Source organism: Zonotrichia leucophrys, chromosome 24, assembly GCF_028769735.1.
Source record: "Zonotrichia leucophrys gambelii isolate GWCS_2022_RI chromosome 24, RI_Zleu_2.0, whole genome shotgun sequence".
In the NCBI taxonomy this organism is placed as follows: Eukaryota; Metazoa; Chordata; class Aves; order Passeriformes; family Passerellidae; genus Zonotrichia; species Zonotrichia leucophrys.
Window position 1 is genome coordinate 2,477,587 of NC_088193.1, and position 17,285 is coordinate 2,494,871.

Consider the following 17,285-nt stretch of genomic DNA (forward strand, 5'->3'; position numbering starts at 1 on the left):
GCTGATCTTAACCTGTGAGAAAAATTCCCGATGAAATTTCCGTGCGTGGGAAATGCGGGATTGGACAACAGAGCCGCGAAAGGCCTGGGAGCAAACAGCCCAGCTCTGCACACAGCTCCTGGCACTTCTACTCTTTTCATTCGCTGCTTATTTATTTTCTTTCTGCTCCAAGTTTCGCCTGTGTCATATTTTCCATGGAGATGGAGGCGCGGGCGCTCTGGGCGCTGGTGACACGGCAAAGTGTCGAATGGAGAAGGGAAAAAAGGGACAGAGAAAAGGGGAAATCTCCTCGGGTTAGGGACGCAGGGGGATGGAAAACTGCTCGGCAGGGACACGGGGTGAGGGAGGAGCGGAGACGGGAAGGGAAGGAAACAGCCCGCGGGTCTGGAAAACGCTTCCCGAAGGGAAAAGGCCTAGGCAGGGACCGGGGGAAGGGCTGCGAGCGAGGAGGAGGAGCGGGGGAAGAGACGGGGGAGGAGGAGAAGGAGGGGAAAGAGGAGAAGGGAAAGAGAGGGAGGAGGAAGAGGAGGAAGAGGAGGGCGGCCGGCGGAGGGATCCGGCGGCGGGGCGGAGCGGCCGGAGGTACCAGAGCCCCCCGGAGGCGCCGGGGAGGAGCGAGCTCGGCCCAGCCCGGCCCGGCCCGGCTCGGCGCAGCGCAGGCTCCTCGGGACGCGCCGCTCCCGCCTCTCCCAGCAGCGCAGCGGGGCCAGCACCGCCCGGGAGAGCAGAACAGAGCAGCGCAGCGCGGTGGGACTCGGCCCGGAGCGGAGAGCAGGCAGCGGAGAGCGGAGCGGAGCCAGCCCGCAGCGCCCCGCTGGGTCCCGGGCCGGAGCGAGAGGCGGAGCGGCGGGGGATGGAGCCCCGGGCCTAGAGGCGGCCGCCCTGCCCGACCCCTGCGGGCGCTGCACGGGCGGGGGTCGGGGCGGGCGGGCAGCGGGGATGGGCCCGGCCGCGGGCGGGGAGCGCCGCCCGCCCCCCGAGCGCAGCCCCTGAGCGCGGCTGGACGGGCACGGGCACCATCGGCCGCTTCTGAAAAGGTTTTTTTAACCCCGCCGAGTCCGCCGAGATTGTTTTGTTGTTTATTCTTGTTGGAGTTTTTTTCTTGCTGGAGGTTTTTTTTTTTTCTTTATCCCCCACGCCCCACTTCCGTGGTTTGGATATTCTGGGTGACTGCAAAGAAGAGTTTTGGAGTTGTTTTGGATTGGGTTTGGTTTTTTGTTTTTTTGGTTTTTTGTTCCCTTCTGCCCTTGAACTGAGTTTGTCCTCTGTGCATGCCTCTTGTGGAGCAAGGCTGGATCCTGAACCTCGGTGCATGTAAGGGGCAAAGCCTCCTTCATATTCCTGCAATAAGAGTAAAATGTAAATTGGATAATACGACTTCTTGCCAAAGGCTCCAATGAGTGGCACACAGTCCACAATCACGGACAGGTCAGTATAAAATCAGATTTCGTGATTTTAATTTTTTTTTTGAAGTATGACTATTCGCAGAGCTCAGGTACTTTTTGTGTTCTGGCTTCAGTGTCAGACAGGATCTCAAAAGCAGGATTTAATCCGAGGTTCTGGGAACCAAGGGTGTCCTGACTGTCAAAGCAACTGGGTTAACTTTGAAACTGACGCATTTCAAGTCCAGCAGCTTTCGGGCCTGCCAGGCTGACTTTGTAGGAGCCAGGGCGGTAATTGAGCTCCCAGGATGGGCTGGTGCTGCGGGGAGCACCGAAAGCGAGGGCTCCTGCGAGGGGATGGAGCAGCAGAAACCACCAGAATTCAGCATCCAGCTCAAACCTGAGCTCGGAGAGAGTGTTGAGGATGCACTTGGGTCTCCTTGGGTCAAGCAGTGCCGGGAGGTCACTCCAGGTGAGGGCAGGAGGGATAGTTGACAAGCAGGAATGTCTGCTGGTGTCTCCCTGAGCAGGAACCTGCCTTGGGATACCTGCTCGGGCCTCTGGGCTGCTCTGCAGGTGCCTTTCATTACCTCGGGAGTGCTCTTGTTTGTGCTTGGGTGGTTCAGAGGAAGGGAAAAAAAAAATGTGACAAAAAAAAGTTAAGTAGGAAACATTTTAACATGCGCGTGGAATGAGCGTCTTCAGATTTTTTTTTTTTAATGAGAAGAAAAGATACCTTTTTTGACACTGTATGCTGTGAAAACCATGGAATGTATTTTATTGTATCTCTGTGGCGGCTGTTTGGTGGTTAAGGTGTGAATGTGTGTGGCCACGGCCTCTCATGACCAAGCAGCTGTGGCTGGGGCTGGGATGGGGCAATGATGCTTTGGGTGCTTGAGTTTACCAATTTTAGGCTCCAGGTGTGGGCAGGAGAGAGGCTGATGTGGTTCTTACTTAAACCCAGACTTTTTGTACTCCACAGGTCCTCACAGCACAGTCCAAAGGCTCTGGGACAGCTCAGAGTTGTGTACAACCTGTGTTTACAACTCTTCACACAGTATTAAATCTCGGCAATTAATTTTGTGGTTTGTCCTAGCAGAATTCTCTCTTTTGCAGTGCGTGAATGATTCTGGAGTTGCAGGGTGTTTTTGCTCTGTAGCAGGCGAGGCAATGACAGTAAAAAGGCATTTCAGTGGATTTGTGAGGATTTTGTTACGTACTTCAGGCCATATGTCTTGTGGCAGTTGCATGATATCAAAAAGAACGACGGGATTTTCATCCCAGGGAGCAGCTGAGTGATGCATGGAAAGGAAAAACACGAGAACAGGGAATTTAATTTACTTGTTAGTAAAACAAAATACTTTCCATTATTGAATTGGAGCAGCCAAATAAAAAAAAAAAAAAAGTCTCATTTCCTTTTGCTCTCAGTCATGTCAGGAGGATGTTTCTGTTTGGTGTTCCATTAAGGTTTTGGATCAAAAGGCTTTCAGTGGCAGGTGAGGAGCTGTCTCCACCGCCCTGGGATTTCTGGGGGAATGTGGAGAAACTGGATCTTTTCTTGTCACTGTTTTTCACCTCTGGGGTGGAAAGTCATGGTCGTGGCTCTGCCAGCAGAGGAGAAGCTTTGGGGTGACCTCATTGTGGCTGCCAGGACCTGAAGGAGCCACAAGGAAGACGGGGAGAGGCTGTTTTAATGGGCCTGGAGTGACAGGACAAGGGGGAATGGTTTCAAACTCAGAGCAGGGTTGGGTTGGTCAGCAGGGTGAAATTGTTCCCTGTGAGGATGATGATGGGGTGTCAGGAGAAGCTGTAGCTGCCCCTGCATCCCTGGAAGTGTCCAAGGCCAGGCTGGAGCACCCTGGGACAGTGGAGGGGTCCCTGCCCGTGGCAGGGGATGGGAATGGGATGGGATTTAAGGTCCCTCCCAGCCCAAACCATCCCAATCAGAGAATCTCTGGTGATTCTCTGATTTATTCTCTGATTTATTCCCTGGCTGAACCTTTCAGCAGAAGCCCAGACGTGGTGCTGGTGTTCGTTCCCATCTCAGCCATCCCTCTCCATCCCCAGCACCGTGCAGGGTTTGCAGAGGATGGATTTTCATCACTCTTGTCCCTGCAGAAGATTCCCCTTCCCTTCAGGCCTGGGGAGAGTCTGTGTTGCCTCTTTCAATCTGCCTCTAGAGCTCAGAATGCAAAGCAGGTGCCATAGAAATAATATTGATGCTTCCACTGTCATTAGACCTCCGTGGTGTAAATCATCTGACATGTCCAATTCCCTCTGTGTTTGTCAGTCACCTTCCTTGGTGGGATTGAGATGGGAATTGCCTTAAACCAGAAAAACCCAGCTTGCATCCGTGCCAGATGGCTTTAGGAATATAATAGGGCAGCTTGGGCCTGGATTTTCCTCCATATTAGCTTTACATATTTGCATTTTGCATATATAGAGCTGCTTAAATCCACGTCGCAGACAGCAGATATTTCCTTTGCTATCCCTGCAGTTTAAGGTGGCAGTGATTTGACAGCTGTCACATTTCTCTCGTGCAGGCTGCACTTCTCATCCTTGACATGTTTTAGATCTGTTGATGATGTCATGATTACCATTAAATCTATGAATTTATATATAATTTTATATATATTTTACATTAAAATCTATATACAAATATATAATATATATTATATGGTATTTATAGGTAATATATAAAATATATTTATATAATATAAGTAAAATATTTATATTATATATTTATATATAAATATAAAATATATAAATATATAATATATTTATATAAATATATAAATTAGGAGTGTATGAATGGCCCTTTCTAATGCTGTTCTGGAGCCAGAATGATAAATGATGTTTTTATTAAGTCGCCTCCTTTTTTTTATGTATAATTTTTTTAATTTTTTTTTTTTTTTGTTGTTCTCTTTCCCAGGAAAGTTGAATGGTTTTTAGTGTCTGGCACTGCTGAAACGCAGTCAGGCCAGCTCATATCTGAGTGTGTCTGGGCTCATTCTCTCTGTGGACTCAACCTTAACCCAGCTGGTTTTGGTAGTGGTTATGCTCACATTCTGTTATCAGAACTCCCAAAGCAGGATTCTGTTATCAGAACTCCCAAAGCAGCATCGATTTCTGGTGTCTTTTTCTTCAAGTGCCTTCAGTCTGGAGGCAAGTGAGTGCCTGGGGAGTGGGGGGATATCAGGCATGAAATAAAAACGGCAGAGCAGATATTAAGGGCTGTTCTGAGTTGGTGGAGGAGCTCCTGACACGCACTGCTCCCTGTCAGCTTTTGGGGGAGCACCCAAAGGATGCAGAAACACAAAAAATTATCTCCTAAAGAGCATTTGGGGCTTAAAAACACATCGGCACAGCGTTCCCCAGGAGAGCTGCGGTGCTGGGTGATCTGAGAGAGTTAAACACTGATTGAGCTTCCCCTTCTTCCCCTCAGGATGTTCTTTTACTTTGTCAGCTGCTTTTCCTTCGTAGTCCCGATGCCCATTGGAGCGTATCAAACTCTTCATCTGCAGCCTCATTGCTCGGCTCCTTCGTGTTTGTAAACATTTACACCCCCTTCGCTCAATGCTGCCTTAGCTGGGCTGTGTTTGTGCAGAGGCCTCCTGAGGTGGCATTTATCCTGCTGAGCTGAGGAGCTCTTTGAGGCAGACACCCCTGAGCTGCTCATCTGGCTCGACTTGATCCTCACTGGAAGGAAATCTGCACATCCAGGGGACCTTTTATTATCCTGAAGGCGCCTAAAATCAGTCAGGTGACAGAGCTTCATCCAGAACTGCATTTAGGTGAGACTTCCCGAAAAAAACAAAATAAAAATCTAATTTTGGCCGCTCGCTGGTGCTGGGTTGGATTTTTGTTGCTGGGTGCTGTTTTTCGGCGAGGGGATTGCAGATTTGTGAGCGGCAGGCAGCTGGGCAGGGTTTATTGGAGGAGTTTTCCTGTTTCTGCTGCAGGGTGCCCACGTTCCCTGCCTCTGGAGCTCTCCTGGCCAGCTCTGGGCGTTGCTGTGAGCTGTGCATGGCCCAGTGAGATAAGGCCTTTATTCTTCCCAAGGCCACGCTGGGGCCAGGCTGGAATTCTGAAATTCAGCCATTTCCAGCCTCTGCTTGGCCACCAAAGGCCGGCCCGAGCTCGGCTGTATCCTGTTATGACACTGGAGAAACATTTGTGCGCCATTAATTTCTTTTCACTCGCGGAGTTAACTGTATTTTTCTTCCTGTCGCCGTTCCAAACACACTTCAGGGTTGAGCAATGGCACGGCTGCAGGACTTGCTTTATGTTTCTTTCTGTTTATTAAAGGCCAATAAAAGAAAGGAGGCTCTTGCTTTTCGCAGGACCTCGCTGAGGAGCTGGTGGCTCTTCTCTGCAGTTGCTTGCAAATGAGTTTTATTTATAACCCTGCTGTAGTTTCTGTTGCTATGATTGGAAAACAGCAGAGGTAGAATTTACACATAATTACCCTTGAGAAGTTTTAATTGGTGATTTGCTCCTGACTTGGTATTAAAATAGACTCTAATTGTTTCTTATCTGCCTTAGATGCACTTTCCCTGTCTCTGGCTCTTTGGAAGTCCCTGTAGTAAATGGGAATTCTTGGACTGGATGGTGGGGGAAAAAAGAGTTTTATTTCTTCCAGCAGGGTAAGAACTGCACAGAAAGTCACACCTTAGTTAGCTGTCATTGTCGTGCAGTTTTTAAATTAGCCGAGTTAGTAAAATCCAGTATTTATGGAAAATGGGCTGCAGCATGGCATCTAAGGATTAAAAAGAATAATAGTCTTTGAGTGGGGCTTTTCATCATTGTGCCTTGGCTATGTTTGGAAATTAGCAGTTGACAGAGTCTGTGCATAAATTCCTGTTTTATTCTGCTGTCCTTGGGGCTGGCAGGAGAGAGGGCTGTCTGGGGTGTTTGCTGCAGGCTGGGACACAAATGCTGCCACTTGGTGTTGCATAGTTTATTAGGGCTTTTACTGGAGACAGGAGCTGAGGTGAGCTTGATTTTCTAGTTTTGAGTGGAGCTGTGGGCGTTGTGATTATTTGGGTGGAGGCAGGAATGATATTTCATCTGTGAGCCCAATTGTATAATTCTCCCTGTGCGCAGAACTCCTGTTGATGGCATTTTAACATTTCAAATGGATGGATTAGGAAAGGGACCGGGATGTTGGCTCCTTCAGTTTTAGATTTTCAAAATTCTGGTCCAAATCTACAGGAATTTAGCAGTAAAAAAAATGCACTTTAACATTTCAAATGGATGGATTAGGAAAGGGACCAGGATGTTGGCTCCGTCTATTTCAGATTTTCAAAATTCTGTTCATTAACTCCTGTTAATGGCATTTTAATCAAATGGATGGATTAGGAAAGGGACCAGGATGTTGGCTCCTTCAGTTTTAGATTTTCAAAATTCTGGTCCAAATCTACAGGAACTTAGCAGAAAAAAAAAAGCACTTTAACATTTCAAATGGATGGATTAGGAAAGAGACCGAGATGTTGTCTCCTTCAATTTCAGATTTTGAAAATTCCACATCTACAGGAATTTAGCAGTAAAAAAAAAAGAGCATTTCAAGTGGATGGATTAGGAAAAGGACTGAGATGTTGGCTCCTTCCATTTTAGATTTTCAAAATTCCGTATCTACAGGAATTTAGCAGCAAAAATAAAGACTCAGTGCCGTCCTGGCTTGAGAAGGAAAGTGCAGCTTGCCCTTGGAGTTTGTGGGTGTTCACTGGTGTGCACAGAACTCCTGTAAATGGCATTGTAACATTTCAAATGGATGGATTAGGAAAGGGACCGAGATGTTGGCTCCGTGTATTTCAGATTTTCAAAATTCTGTTCATTAACTCCTGTTAATGGCATTTTAATCAAATGGATGGATTAGGAAAGGGACCGGGATGTTGGCTCCTTCAATTTTAGATTTTCAAAATTCCATATCTACAGGAATTTAGCAGTAAAAAAAATGCACTTTAACATTTCAAATGGATTAGGAAAGGGACCGAGATGTTGGCTCCTTCAGTTTCAGATTTTGAAAATTCTGGTCCAAATCTACAGGAACTTGGCAGCAAAAAAAAAGCTCTTTAACATTTCAAATGGATGGATTAGGAAAGAGACTGAGATGTTGTCTCCTTCAGTTTTAGATTTTCAAAATTCCATATCTACATTAATTTAGCAGGAAAAAAAAAAGAGCATTTCAAGTGGATGAATTAGGAAAAGGACTGAGATATTGGCTCCTTCCATTTTAGATTTTCAAAATTCCATATCTACAGGAATTTAGCAGCAAAAATAAAGACTCAGTGCCGTCCTGGCTTGAGAAGGAAAATGCAGCTTGCCCTTGGAGTTTGTGGGTGTTCACTGGTGTGCACAGAACTCCTGTAAATGGCATTTTAACATTTCAAATGGATGGATTAGGAAAGGGACCGGGATGTTGGCTCCTTCTATTTCAGATTTTCAAAATTCTGGTCCAAATCTACAGGAACTTAGCAGCAAAAAAAAAGCACTTTAACATTTCAAACGAATGGATTAGGAAAGAGACTGAGATGTTGTCTCCTTCAATTTCAGATTTTGAAAATTCCACATCTACAGGAATTTAGCAGTAAATAAAAATCCACTTTAACATTTCAAATGGATTAGGAAAGGGACCAGGATGTTGGCTCCTTCAGTTTTAGATTTTCAAAATTCCACATCTACAGGAATTTAGCAGGGAAAAAAAAAGAGCATTTCAAGTGGATGGATTAGGAAAAGGACCGAGATATTGGCTCTTTCAATTTTAGATTTTCAAAATCTACAGGAATTTAGAAGCAAAAAAAATTCACTTTAACATTTCAAACTGATGGATTAGGAAAAGGACCGAGATATTGGCTCTTTCAATTTTAGATTTTCAAAATTCCACATCTACAGGAATTTAGCAGCAAAAATAAAGACTCAGTGCCGTCCTGGCCTGAGAAGGAAAGTGCAGCTTGCCCTTGGAGTTTGCTGGGTGTTCACTGGTGGAGTTTGTGGGTGTTCACTGGTGTCCTTTGGCTCCCATGGCCTGTGTGGGAGGAGAGCTCCTCGGTCCTGCAGGGTGACAGCAGCCAGCACATTCGTCCTGCTGCAAATCAAAGAGTCCTCTGTTCCCTCTCACCACTGCTCTGGGCCTTGCTGTGCGAGGGATGGTTTTGTAGAAGTGGTGTTTTGTTGTAGGAGTGGTGATTTAGGCACTGGAGATTTCTGCAATTCATCCCAAGGCTGTCGAGAGCATTGGTGGATTTGCCTGGGGAAGGTGGCACACACACCTGTAGCTGTTGTTTTCTATATTTCATGGCTAGACATCAGGATTTCTGTTTTTTTCTATATTTCATGGCCAGATTCCTACCAAGATTCCTGTTATTTTCTATATTTCATGGCTAGACACCAGGATTCTGTTATTTTCTATATTTCATGGCTAGACACCAGAATTCTGTTATTTTCTATATTTCATGGCTAGACACCAGGATTCTCTTATTTTCCATATTTCATGGCTAGATTCCTACCAAGATTCCTGTTATTTTCTATATTTCATGGCTAGACACCAGGATTCCTGTTATTTTCTATATTTCATGGCCAGATTCCTACCAAGAGAGATTCCTACCAAGATTCTTGGTAGGAATCTTGGTTATTGGTTAATTCTTGGTTATTTTCTATATTTCATGGCTAGACACCAGGATTCTGTTATTTTCTATATTTCATGGCCAGATTCCTACCAAGAGAGATTCCTACCAACATTCCTGTTATTTTCTATATTTCATGGCTAGACACCAGGATTTCTGTTATTTTCTATATTTCATGGCTAGGCATCAAGATTCTGTTATTTTCTATATTTCATGGCCAGATTCCTACCAAGAGAGATTCCTACCAACATTCCTGTTATTTTCTATATTTCATGGCTAGGCATCAGGATTCCTGTTATTTTCTATATTTCTATTTTCTAGTGGATACATTGCTGTAAAAATGCTTCTTGTGGCATTCCAGATATTCCTCTGCCTAAGCACTCCCTCTGATATTTTATCTGCTTTGAGATAAGCAGATTTTCCTGTGTGAGAGATGTCAATAGCACTAAGAGAAAATGGATTTCAGTGCATATTTTCAGGTAGGTGATGCTGTGTTCTGTGGCCCTGCTCTGGATAATTATTAGGTTTAAAGAATAAAAGTCTTCGTTCATGTCTCAGCTTGATTAAAGGAAGGGTCAGGAGCCTGGATGTTGGTAATATCTCAACATCAGAAGAGAGCTTAAAATAAGGAGCAGCAAGGGAATCAGTAAAATGAAAAGGGATGTAAAACGTGCAGTGTTTGATTAAGAATGCAAAAGGGATAAAATACAAGACAGGATACATACAAAATAGTAACAGCACGCTTAGAAAAAGACAGGAAGAAGCAACGTTTACTCGTTTTTCTTTGAAAAGAAAACATGTGAAAATAAATACATTAAAATGACAGGAAAAAAACAGCGTCCTTATGTTTCAAATGTAAGCATAAGTATAAATAGTCAAAGCCAAACAAACAGCGTTCAGCCTGTGACATTCACAAATGGTCTGGATGTTTTGTTATCACCCTGCATCCTTTCCTTGAGGATTTTCAGTGTTGTGTCTGTTTGACTTCTGAGGCCCACGGGCAGGAACCCTGTCTTGCAGCCTGGTGGTAAATAAGAAACATTGCTGTTTACATTTGTTGGCAAACACTTCAATGTGATCCTCTGGGGTTATTTTAAGCTCTGTTTTGACAAGGCTGAAAGGTCTGGGCTGGGGATGTTTGGTGGCAAAAGCGTTTTCATGGAATTGCTGTGGCACTGGCAAAGATCACAGCACGGGTTTCTGTACTTGGAATAATCCTGGTGTGGTGTCCATCCATTGTCCTGTCCATCCCTGGGATGCTGTCAGCTGTCCTGGCATGGTCACAAGTGGCACTGGGGCTCAGCTCTTCCAAAAAAATGAACTTTTATGGCAAGAGCAGGCTTGGGTAAAGTTGAACTGTGTGAATCGAGCAGAAGGCCTCCTTGGTGCTACAAAGTTGAAATGTTAAAAACAGCACGGGTTTCTGTACTTGGAGTAATTCCTGTGGTCCATCATTGTCCTGTCCATCTCTGGGATGCTGTCAGCTGTCCTGGCATGGAGGGCATGGTCACAAGTGGCACTGGGGCTCAGCTCTTCCAAAAAATGAACTTTTTATGGGCAAGGAGCAGGCTTGGGTAAAAATTGGGCTGTGTGAATTCAGCAGCAGGGCCTCTCTTGGTGCTACAAAAAAGTTGAAATGTTAAAAACAGCACAGGTTTCTGTACTTGGAATAATCCTGGTGTGGTGTCCATCCATTGTCCTGGCCATCCCTGGGATGCTGTCAGCTGTCCTGGCATGGTCACAAGTGGCACTGGGGCTCAGCTCTTCCAAAAAATGAACTTTTTATAGCAGGGAGCAGGCTTGGGTAAAAGTTGGGCTGTGTGAATTGAGCGGCAAGGCCTCTCTTGGTGCTACAAAAAAGTTGAAATGTTAAAAACAGCACAGGTTTCTGTACTTGGAATAATTCTCCTGTGGTGTCCATCCATTGTCCTGTCCATCTCTGGGATGCTGTCAGCTGTCCTGGCACAGGGGGCATGGTCACAAGTGGCACTGGGGCTCAGCTCTTCCAAAAAATAAACTTTTTATAGCAGGGAGCAGAGTTGGGTAAAAGTTGAACTGTGTGAATCCAGCAGCAGGGCCTCTCTTGGTGCTACAAAAAAGTTGAAATGTTAAAAACAGCACAGGTTTCTGTACTTGGAATAATTCTCCTGTGGTGTGGGTCATTGTCCTGGCCATCCCTGGGATGCTGTCAGCTGTCCTGGCATGGTCACAAGTGGCACTGGGGCTCAGCTCTTCCAAAAAATGAACTTTTTATGGGCAAGGAGCAGGCTTGGGTAAAAATTGGGCTGTGTGAATCCAGCAGAAGGGCCTCTCTTGGTGCTACAAAGTTGAAATGTTCAAAACCTAAGAGAGAATCTCCACGTTCTGGCAGCTCTTGGTTGCTCTCAAGGGCTGTGGCTGCAAGGGCAGAACTCAGACTGGTTTTACTCCTGAGCTCTTGCAAAGTGTTTTGGAAATTTTCAGGGATATTGGTGGGAATCTGAATTTTGTTCAGGTGCTGTTCCTTATTGAACTCTGGTCTGTGTGAGGAGCTGCTCCTGAATTTAATCCCAGGCAGTGAATTCTGGTTTGTGCTATCTCCTGCAGCCCTGGGTGACTTCCCAAGTGGAATCAATAACCTAAGAGGAATTCAACACTTTTCTAGAGTGAGCTGCAGTGCTGGAGAGGGGCTGGAAAACTTTAGGTGGGACCTGGCTTGACCTGAGCAAGCATTTCCCATTGTGGAGGAAAAGCCCATGTGTTTAATAAAGCACCAGAGCGGTGTGAGACAGGCAGAGCACCGGGAGCCCACCACTCCCATAAACATACAAGCTCCAACCTGCAGGCTCACCTGAAGCATCTGACGGCTGCCTGGAAGTCTTTTTCAGCCTGTTTTGATAGTGGCTGTTGGTGCAGCTCCTTGGCAGCGCTTCAGACAGGGCCTCTCCTCCGAGCGTGGCACCGCTGCCTCTCTGCCGTGCCCACATGCAGAAAGGGCATTCTGCTGCCAGGAAAGGGATGGAAAACGTGGAAAGGGAGGGAATTCAAGGAGGGAAGCCATAACGAGCCAGCAGAGAGAGGAAATAGGAAAAAGCTGCAGCGCAAGACAGGAGAGATCAATAGGAAGTGAGTGAGAGGGAGAGAAACGGTGGCAGCTGCCAGATAGGAGAGAGGTTTCCTGCCTGCCCCAGGGCCAGGAGCTGCTGCTGGAGATCAGAGGGGTCTGAGAAGGCAGCGCTGGAGCTCGGGGTGCTGGGGAGGGCTGGGGGAGCCCCTTCAGAGCCTGGGAGAGCCCCTCTGGCTCGGGGTGACGGCAGCTCCCGTGTGGCAGCATCTGAGCTGTGTCCCGGTAATTCCTTTTTCCTTTCAAAGCTGCTGCTCGCAAGCACCAGCACAACGTTGTTTTCTGCTCACTGTCAATAGGATTTCTTGTTGTTGTTGTTTAATTATAATTATTACGGTGTCCTAAATGAGGCAGTGACCTGAGCCAACAGCAAGCTGCTGTGCTGGGGATTTAAAAGAGGGATTTTCCCTGCTCTGCTGCAGACTCTGTCCTGGCTGAGGCAGCAGCATCAGCTCTGGCAGATATCCAGGGGGAGCTGCAATAGGAGAGAAGGAATTTATATCATTTATATCATTTATATCATTTATATCATTTATATCATTATTTATATCATTATTTATATCATTATTTATATCATTATTTATATCATTATTTATATCATTATTTATATCATTATTTATATCATTATTTATATCATTATTTATATCATTATTTATATCATTATTTATATCATTATTTATATCATTAATATCATTAATATCATTAATATCATTAATATCATTATTTATATCATTTATATATATCATTTATATCATTTATATATATCATTTATTTATATCATTTATTTATATCATTTATTTATATCATTTATATATATCATTTATATCATTTATATCATTTATTTATATCATTTATATCATTTATATCATTTATATCATTTATATCATTTATATCATTTATATCATTTATATCATTATTTATATCATTTATATCATTTATATCATTGATATCATTTATACCATGTGGGCTCCCTAAATGTGAGGCTGGGGGCAATCCTGGTGTGCCAAGGATAAATCTCCTGTGCTGAGGTGCAGCTCTGCAGTTTGTTCCTGCAGCCTGTCGGGAGGCCCCGAATGCTTGTCTGTGGTTTGCCCTGTGGTCTGGGGAGTGGAAGTGGTTCCTGTGGGCACAGATGGGATCTGAGCACCCCAACAGCCCCGGTGGAAGGTGCTCAGGGATCCTGCACAGAGCCCTTTGCTCTCCTCGTGGGCTTTGCTTTGCTGGGAGGGTGTGCTAAAGGCTGGGGGTGCCCAAAGGAGCGGCTGAGCAGGAGCTGCTCTGCCCTCAACCATCAGCAGTAAAGGGAAATAGCTTGGAATAATTCAGAAATGATGTAAAGGCAAACACCTTGCAATAATTCAGAAATAAAGGCAAGCACCTTGCAATAATTCAGAAATAAAGGCAAGCACCTTGCAATAATTCAGAAATAATGATCTAAAAAAGCAGAGCTCTCTAAGTCATTACTCCCTAGAAATATCCGGATTATCTATCTAGGTATCTGATCTCTAGATTTAGATACTTCAGTGCTGGGTGATTTGATATGATACTGGGAATTGGTAAAGATTATTTTCCCTTTTGAGTACAACTGGAAGCCCCAAGTTGGTCACTCACATTATGGAAACTGCTGTGAAAATGAAATAATGAGGGGAAAAAAAGGCAAGCATGTGTTTCTTGCAGTATATCTTTCTGATATCTAGATATCTCATCTCCTTTAGATACTTCATTGGTGTAAGAGTTTGATAATATTGGGAATTGGTAAATATTATTTGCCCCTTGGAGTACAACTGGAATCCCCAAGTTTTACACTTGGGTCACTCACATTATGGAAACTGCTGTGAAAATGAAATAATGAGGGGAAAAAAAGGCAAGCACATGTTTCTTGCAGTATATCTTTCTGATATCTAGGTTTCTGATCTCTTTAGATATGTCATTGCTGGGTGATTTGATGTAAGAGTTTAATAATACTGGGAATTGGTAAATATTATTTGCCCCTTTGAGGACAATTGAAGGCCCCAAGTTTTACACTTGGGTCACTCACATTATGGAAACTGCTGTGAGAATTAAATAGTGAGGGGAAAAAAAGGCCAGCACATGTTTCTTGCAGTAGATATTTCTGATATCTAGATATGTGATCTCTTCAGATACTTCAATGCTGAGTGATTTGGAGTAAGAGTTTGATAATACTGGGAATTGGTAAATATTATTTGCCCCTTTGAGGACAATTGAAGGCCCCAAGTTTTACACTTGGGTCACTCACATTATGGAAACTGCTGTGAGAATTAAATAGTGAGGGGAAAAAAAGATATACTGCAAGAAACATGGGCTTGCCTATCTGACATCGGATATCTACTTATCTGATCTCTTTAGATGCTTCAATGCTGAGGGATTTGGAGTAAGAGTTTAATAATACTGGGAATTGGTAAATATTATTTGCCCCTTGGAGTACAACTGGAATCCCCAAGTTGGTCACTCACATTATGGAAACTGCTGTGAGAATTAAATAGTGAGGGGGAAAAAAAGGCAAGCACGTGTTTCTTGCAGTAGATATTTCTGATATCTAGATATCTGATCTCTTCAGATACCTCATTGTAAGAGTTTGATTATTTACCCCTTGAAGGACAACTGAAAACCCCAAGTTTTACACTCAGGTCACTCACATTATGGAACCTGCTGTGAGAGGCAAAAGGGGGTAAAAAAAGGCCAGCACATGTTTCTTGCAGTAGATATTTCTGATATCTAGGTTTCTGATCTCTTTAGATATGTCATTGCTGGGTGATTTGGTGTAAGAGTTTAATAATACTGGGAATTGGTAAATATTATTTGCCCCTTGGAGTACAACTGGAATCCCCAAGTTTTACACTCAGTTCACTCACATTATGGAAACTGCTGTGAGAGGAAAAAGGGGGTAAAAAAAGGCCAGCACATGTTTCTTGCAGTCTGGAAAGCTGCAGGAATGTCGGTGCTGGCTGTAAATGCTGCCGTGCTGTTTGCTTTGGATGTTCCCCAGCGCAGCCTCAGCTGAGTGCCTGGCACACCGATGAGCTGCTCTCCTTCCCTCCCAGTGTCCGGTTTTCGGCTGTTTGGAGGGCCTGGAAGGGCCCGGAGTGGCCTTGGGGCAGCCCGCGTATCAAAGGATGAGAAGAGGCTTCAGTTCTTCTTTCGATCTCTGTGTTTATTAATTGTTTATCTAAAAGATTTTCTTTTGGCCCGACAGAGCTCTGCTCAGCAGCCAGCCATGAGCACACTGTGCTGCCCTCCGGACAGTCACCTATCTTTATACCCATGGTTACGTGTACAATATTTATCATTTTCCCCCAATACCTTTCACCCTTATTGCCCGGTGCACTTTTAGTAATGACCAATCCCAAAGTGCCACCATCACCACAGAAGATGGAGGAGAAGAAGAAGAAGAAGAAGGACAGGACACGCCCCAATTCCTCCATCTTACTTCTCTAAACCCCCCTGTACAGAAATCCTAAACCCTGTGTCTCACTCTCTAATTAACCAATCCCTTCACCATTCACCCCGGTGAAACCCTCCTATCCTCATACAGGTGTCGTCTCCTGTGTAGGATCAAAGTCCAGCCACCAGACACTTCTGGAACATTCCAGGACTCCCGAGCCCCCCAAGGGTGCTCTCGGTGACACCTCAGTGCTGAGGTGCTGAGATCCCACATCAGCAGCTCGGTGTCAGCGTTATCAGCTCTCACTCTCAGGCACATCCAGCAGTTGGGGTTTGGTGGCTGCACCTGCTCCCCCTCCCCTCGGCCTCCCTGGGCACAGCCCCGGGTTTGGGGCGGGAAAGGCTCCTGGGCTGCCCAGGGGGATGGGGGAGCAGGGGGGGGACAGCCCTGGGTGCTGCTCTTCCACCCCAGAAACAGAGAGTTCACTTCAGCTGGGAGGGGAGAGGAAACAGCTCTGCAGCGGCTTTGGGCTGCCTGGAAAAAGCGAAATCCTCTCCCTGGAATTCAGCCAGGTGAAAAGAACCAGACCCTTCCAACTCCATTTAAATATATTTTTTAATTTTTTTTATATTTTTATTTTTTAAAAATTTTTATTTAATTTATTTTTTATTTAATTTTTAAATTTAATTTTTATTTAATTTTTATTTAATATTTAATTTTTATTTAATTTTTATTTAATTTTTAAAATTCTTATTTAATTTATTTTTTATTTAATTTTTTGTTTAATTTTTATTTAATTTTTAATTTAATTTTAATTTAATTTTTATTTAATTTTTAATTTAATTTAAATTTAATTTTTATTTAATTTTTTTTAATTTTTATTTAATTTTTAAAATTTTTATTTAATTTAATTTTTATTTAATTTTTATTTAATTTTTATTTAATTTTTATTTAATTTTTTAATTTAATTTTTATTTAATTTTTATTTAATTTTAAAAATTTTTATTTAATTTAATTTTTAATTTAATTTTTTTATTTAATTTTTATTTAATTTTTAAATTTTATTTAATTTAACTTTTAATTTAATTTTTTATATATTTTTAAAATTTTAATTAATGTATTTAATTTTTTCTTAATTTTTAAATTTTTTATCTAATTTCTTTAACTTTTTATTTAATTTTTATATATATTTAAAATTTTTAATTCGTTGATTCAATTTTTATTTAATTTTTCATTTATTTTTTTATTTACTCTTGAATTTTTACTTTTGAATTTTTACTCTTTAATTGTTACGTTTCCCTTTGATGTTTTACTTTTATTTTTAATTTTTTTCAATACTTTTATATTTTTACATTTTTAAAATCCAGATCTGTTTTTACCGTCAGCTCAGCTGAGCCTCCTCACAGGAACATCACAGCAACTCAAAAAAAATCTGCTGAAAATTTTTTGCTCCATCTGTCGTTTTCCATATCCAGAGCAAATGGCTCCTTCCCATCTCCAGATTGATTCTTGGGATACTGATGGGATTTCATCAGCAAAGGTCTGAAGGAACTTAAAGTTTAAATTTGAAATAAGTTGATTTTTCTGGTTTTTTTTAATTGGAGAATCTGGCTGTGTTCTGGTAATCCAGGTACAATCCCTGAGAATATATATTATATATTTAATTTTGTGGAATATATTCCCCTCAAATAAATATTGCTGTAAAGTGTATATAGGGATTTAGGGTTTTCCTTTCTTTTATCCTTTTTGTTTAATTAAATGCCTTTTAGATC

General features: G+C 43.1%; 1 protein-coding gene across 1 annotated transcript in view; it reads left to right on the forward strand.

The window, feature by feature from the left end:
- The first annotated feature begins 558 nt into the window (after positions 1 to 558).
- The window catches only part of ARHGEF12 (Rho guanine nucleotide exchange factor 12), a 106,048-nt gene continuing 89,321 nt past the window's right edge, over positions 559 to 17,285 (forward strand). The window contains exon 1 of the mRNA XM_064731886.1: positions 559 to 1,428. Within this exon, the coding sequence (XP_064587956.1) occupies positions 1,397 to 1,428 (32 nt within the window). The 5' untranslated portion in view covers positions 559 to 1,396. The remainder of the gene's footprint in view (positions 1,429 to 17,285) is intronic.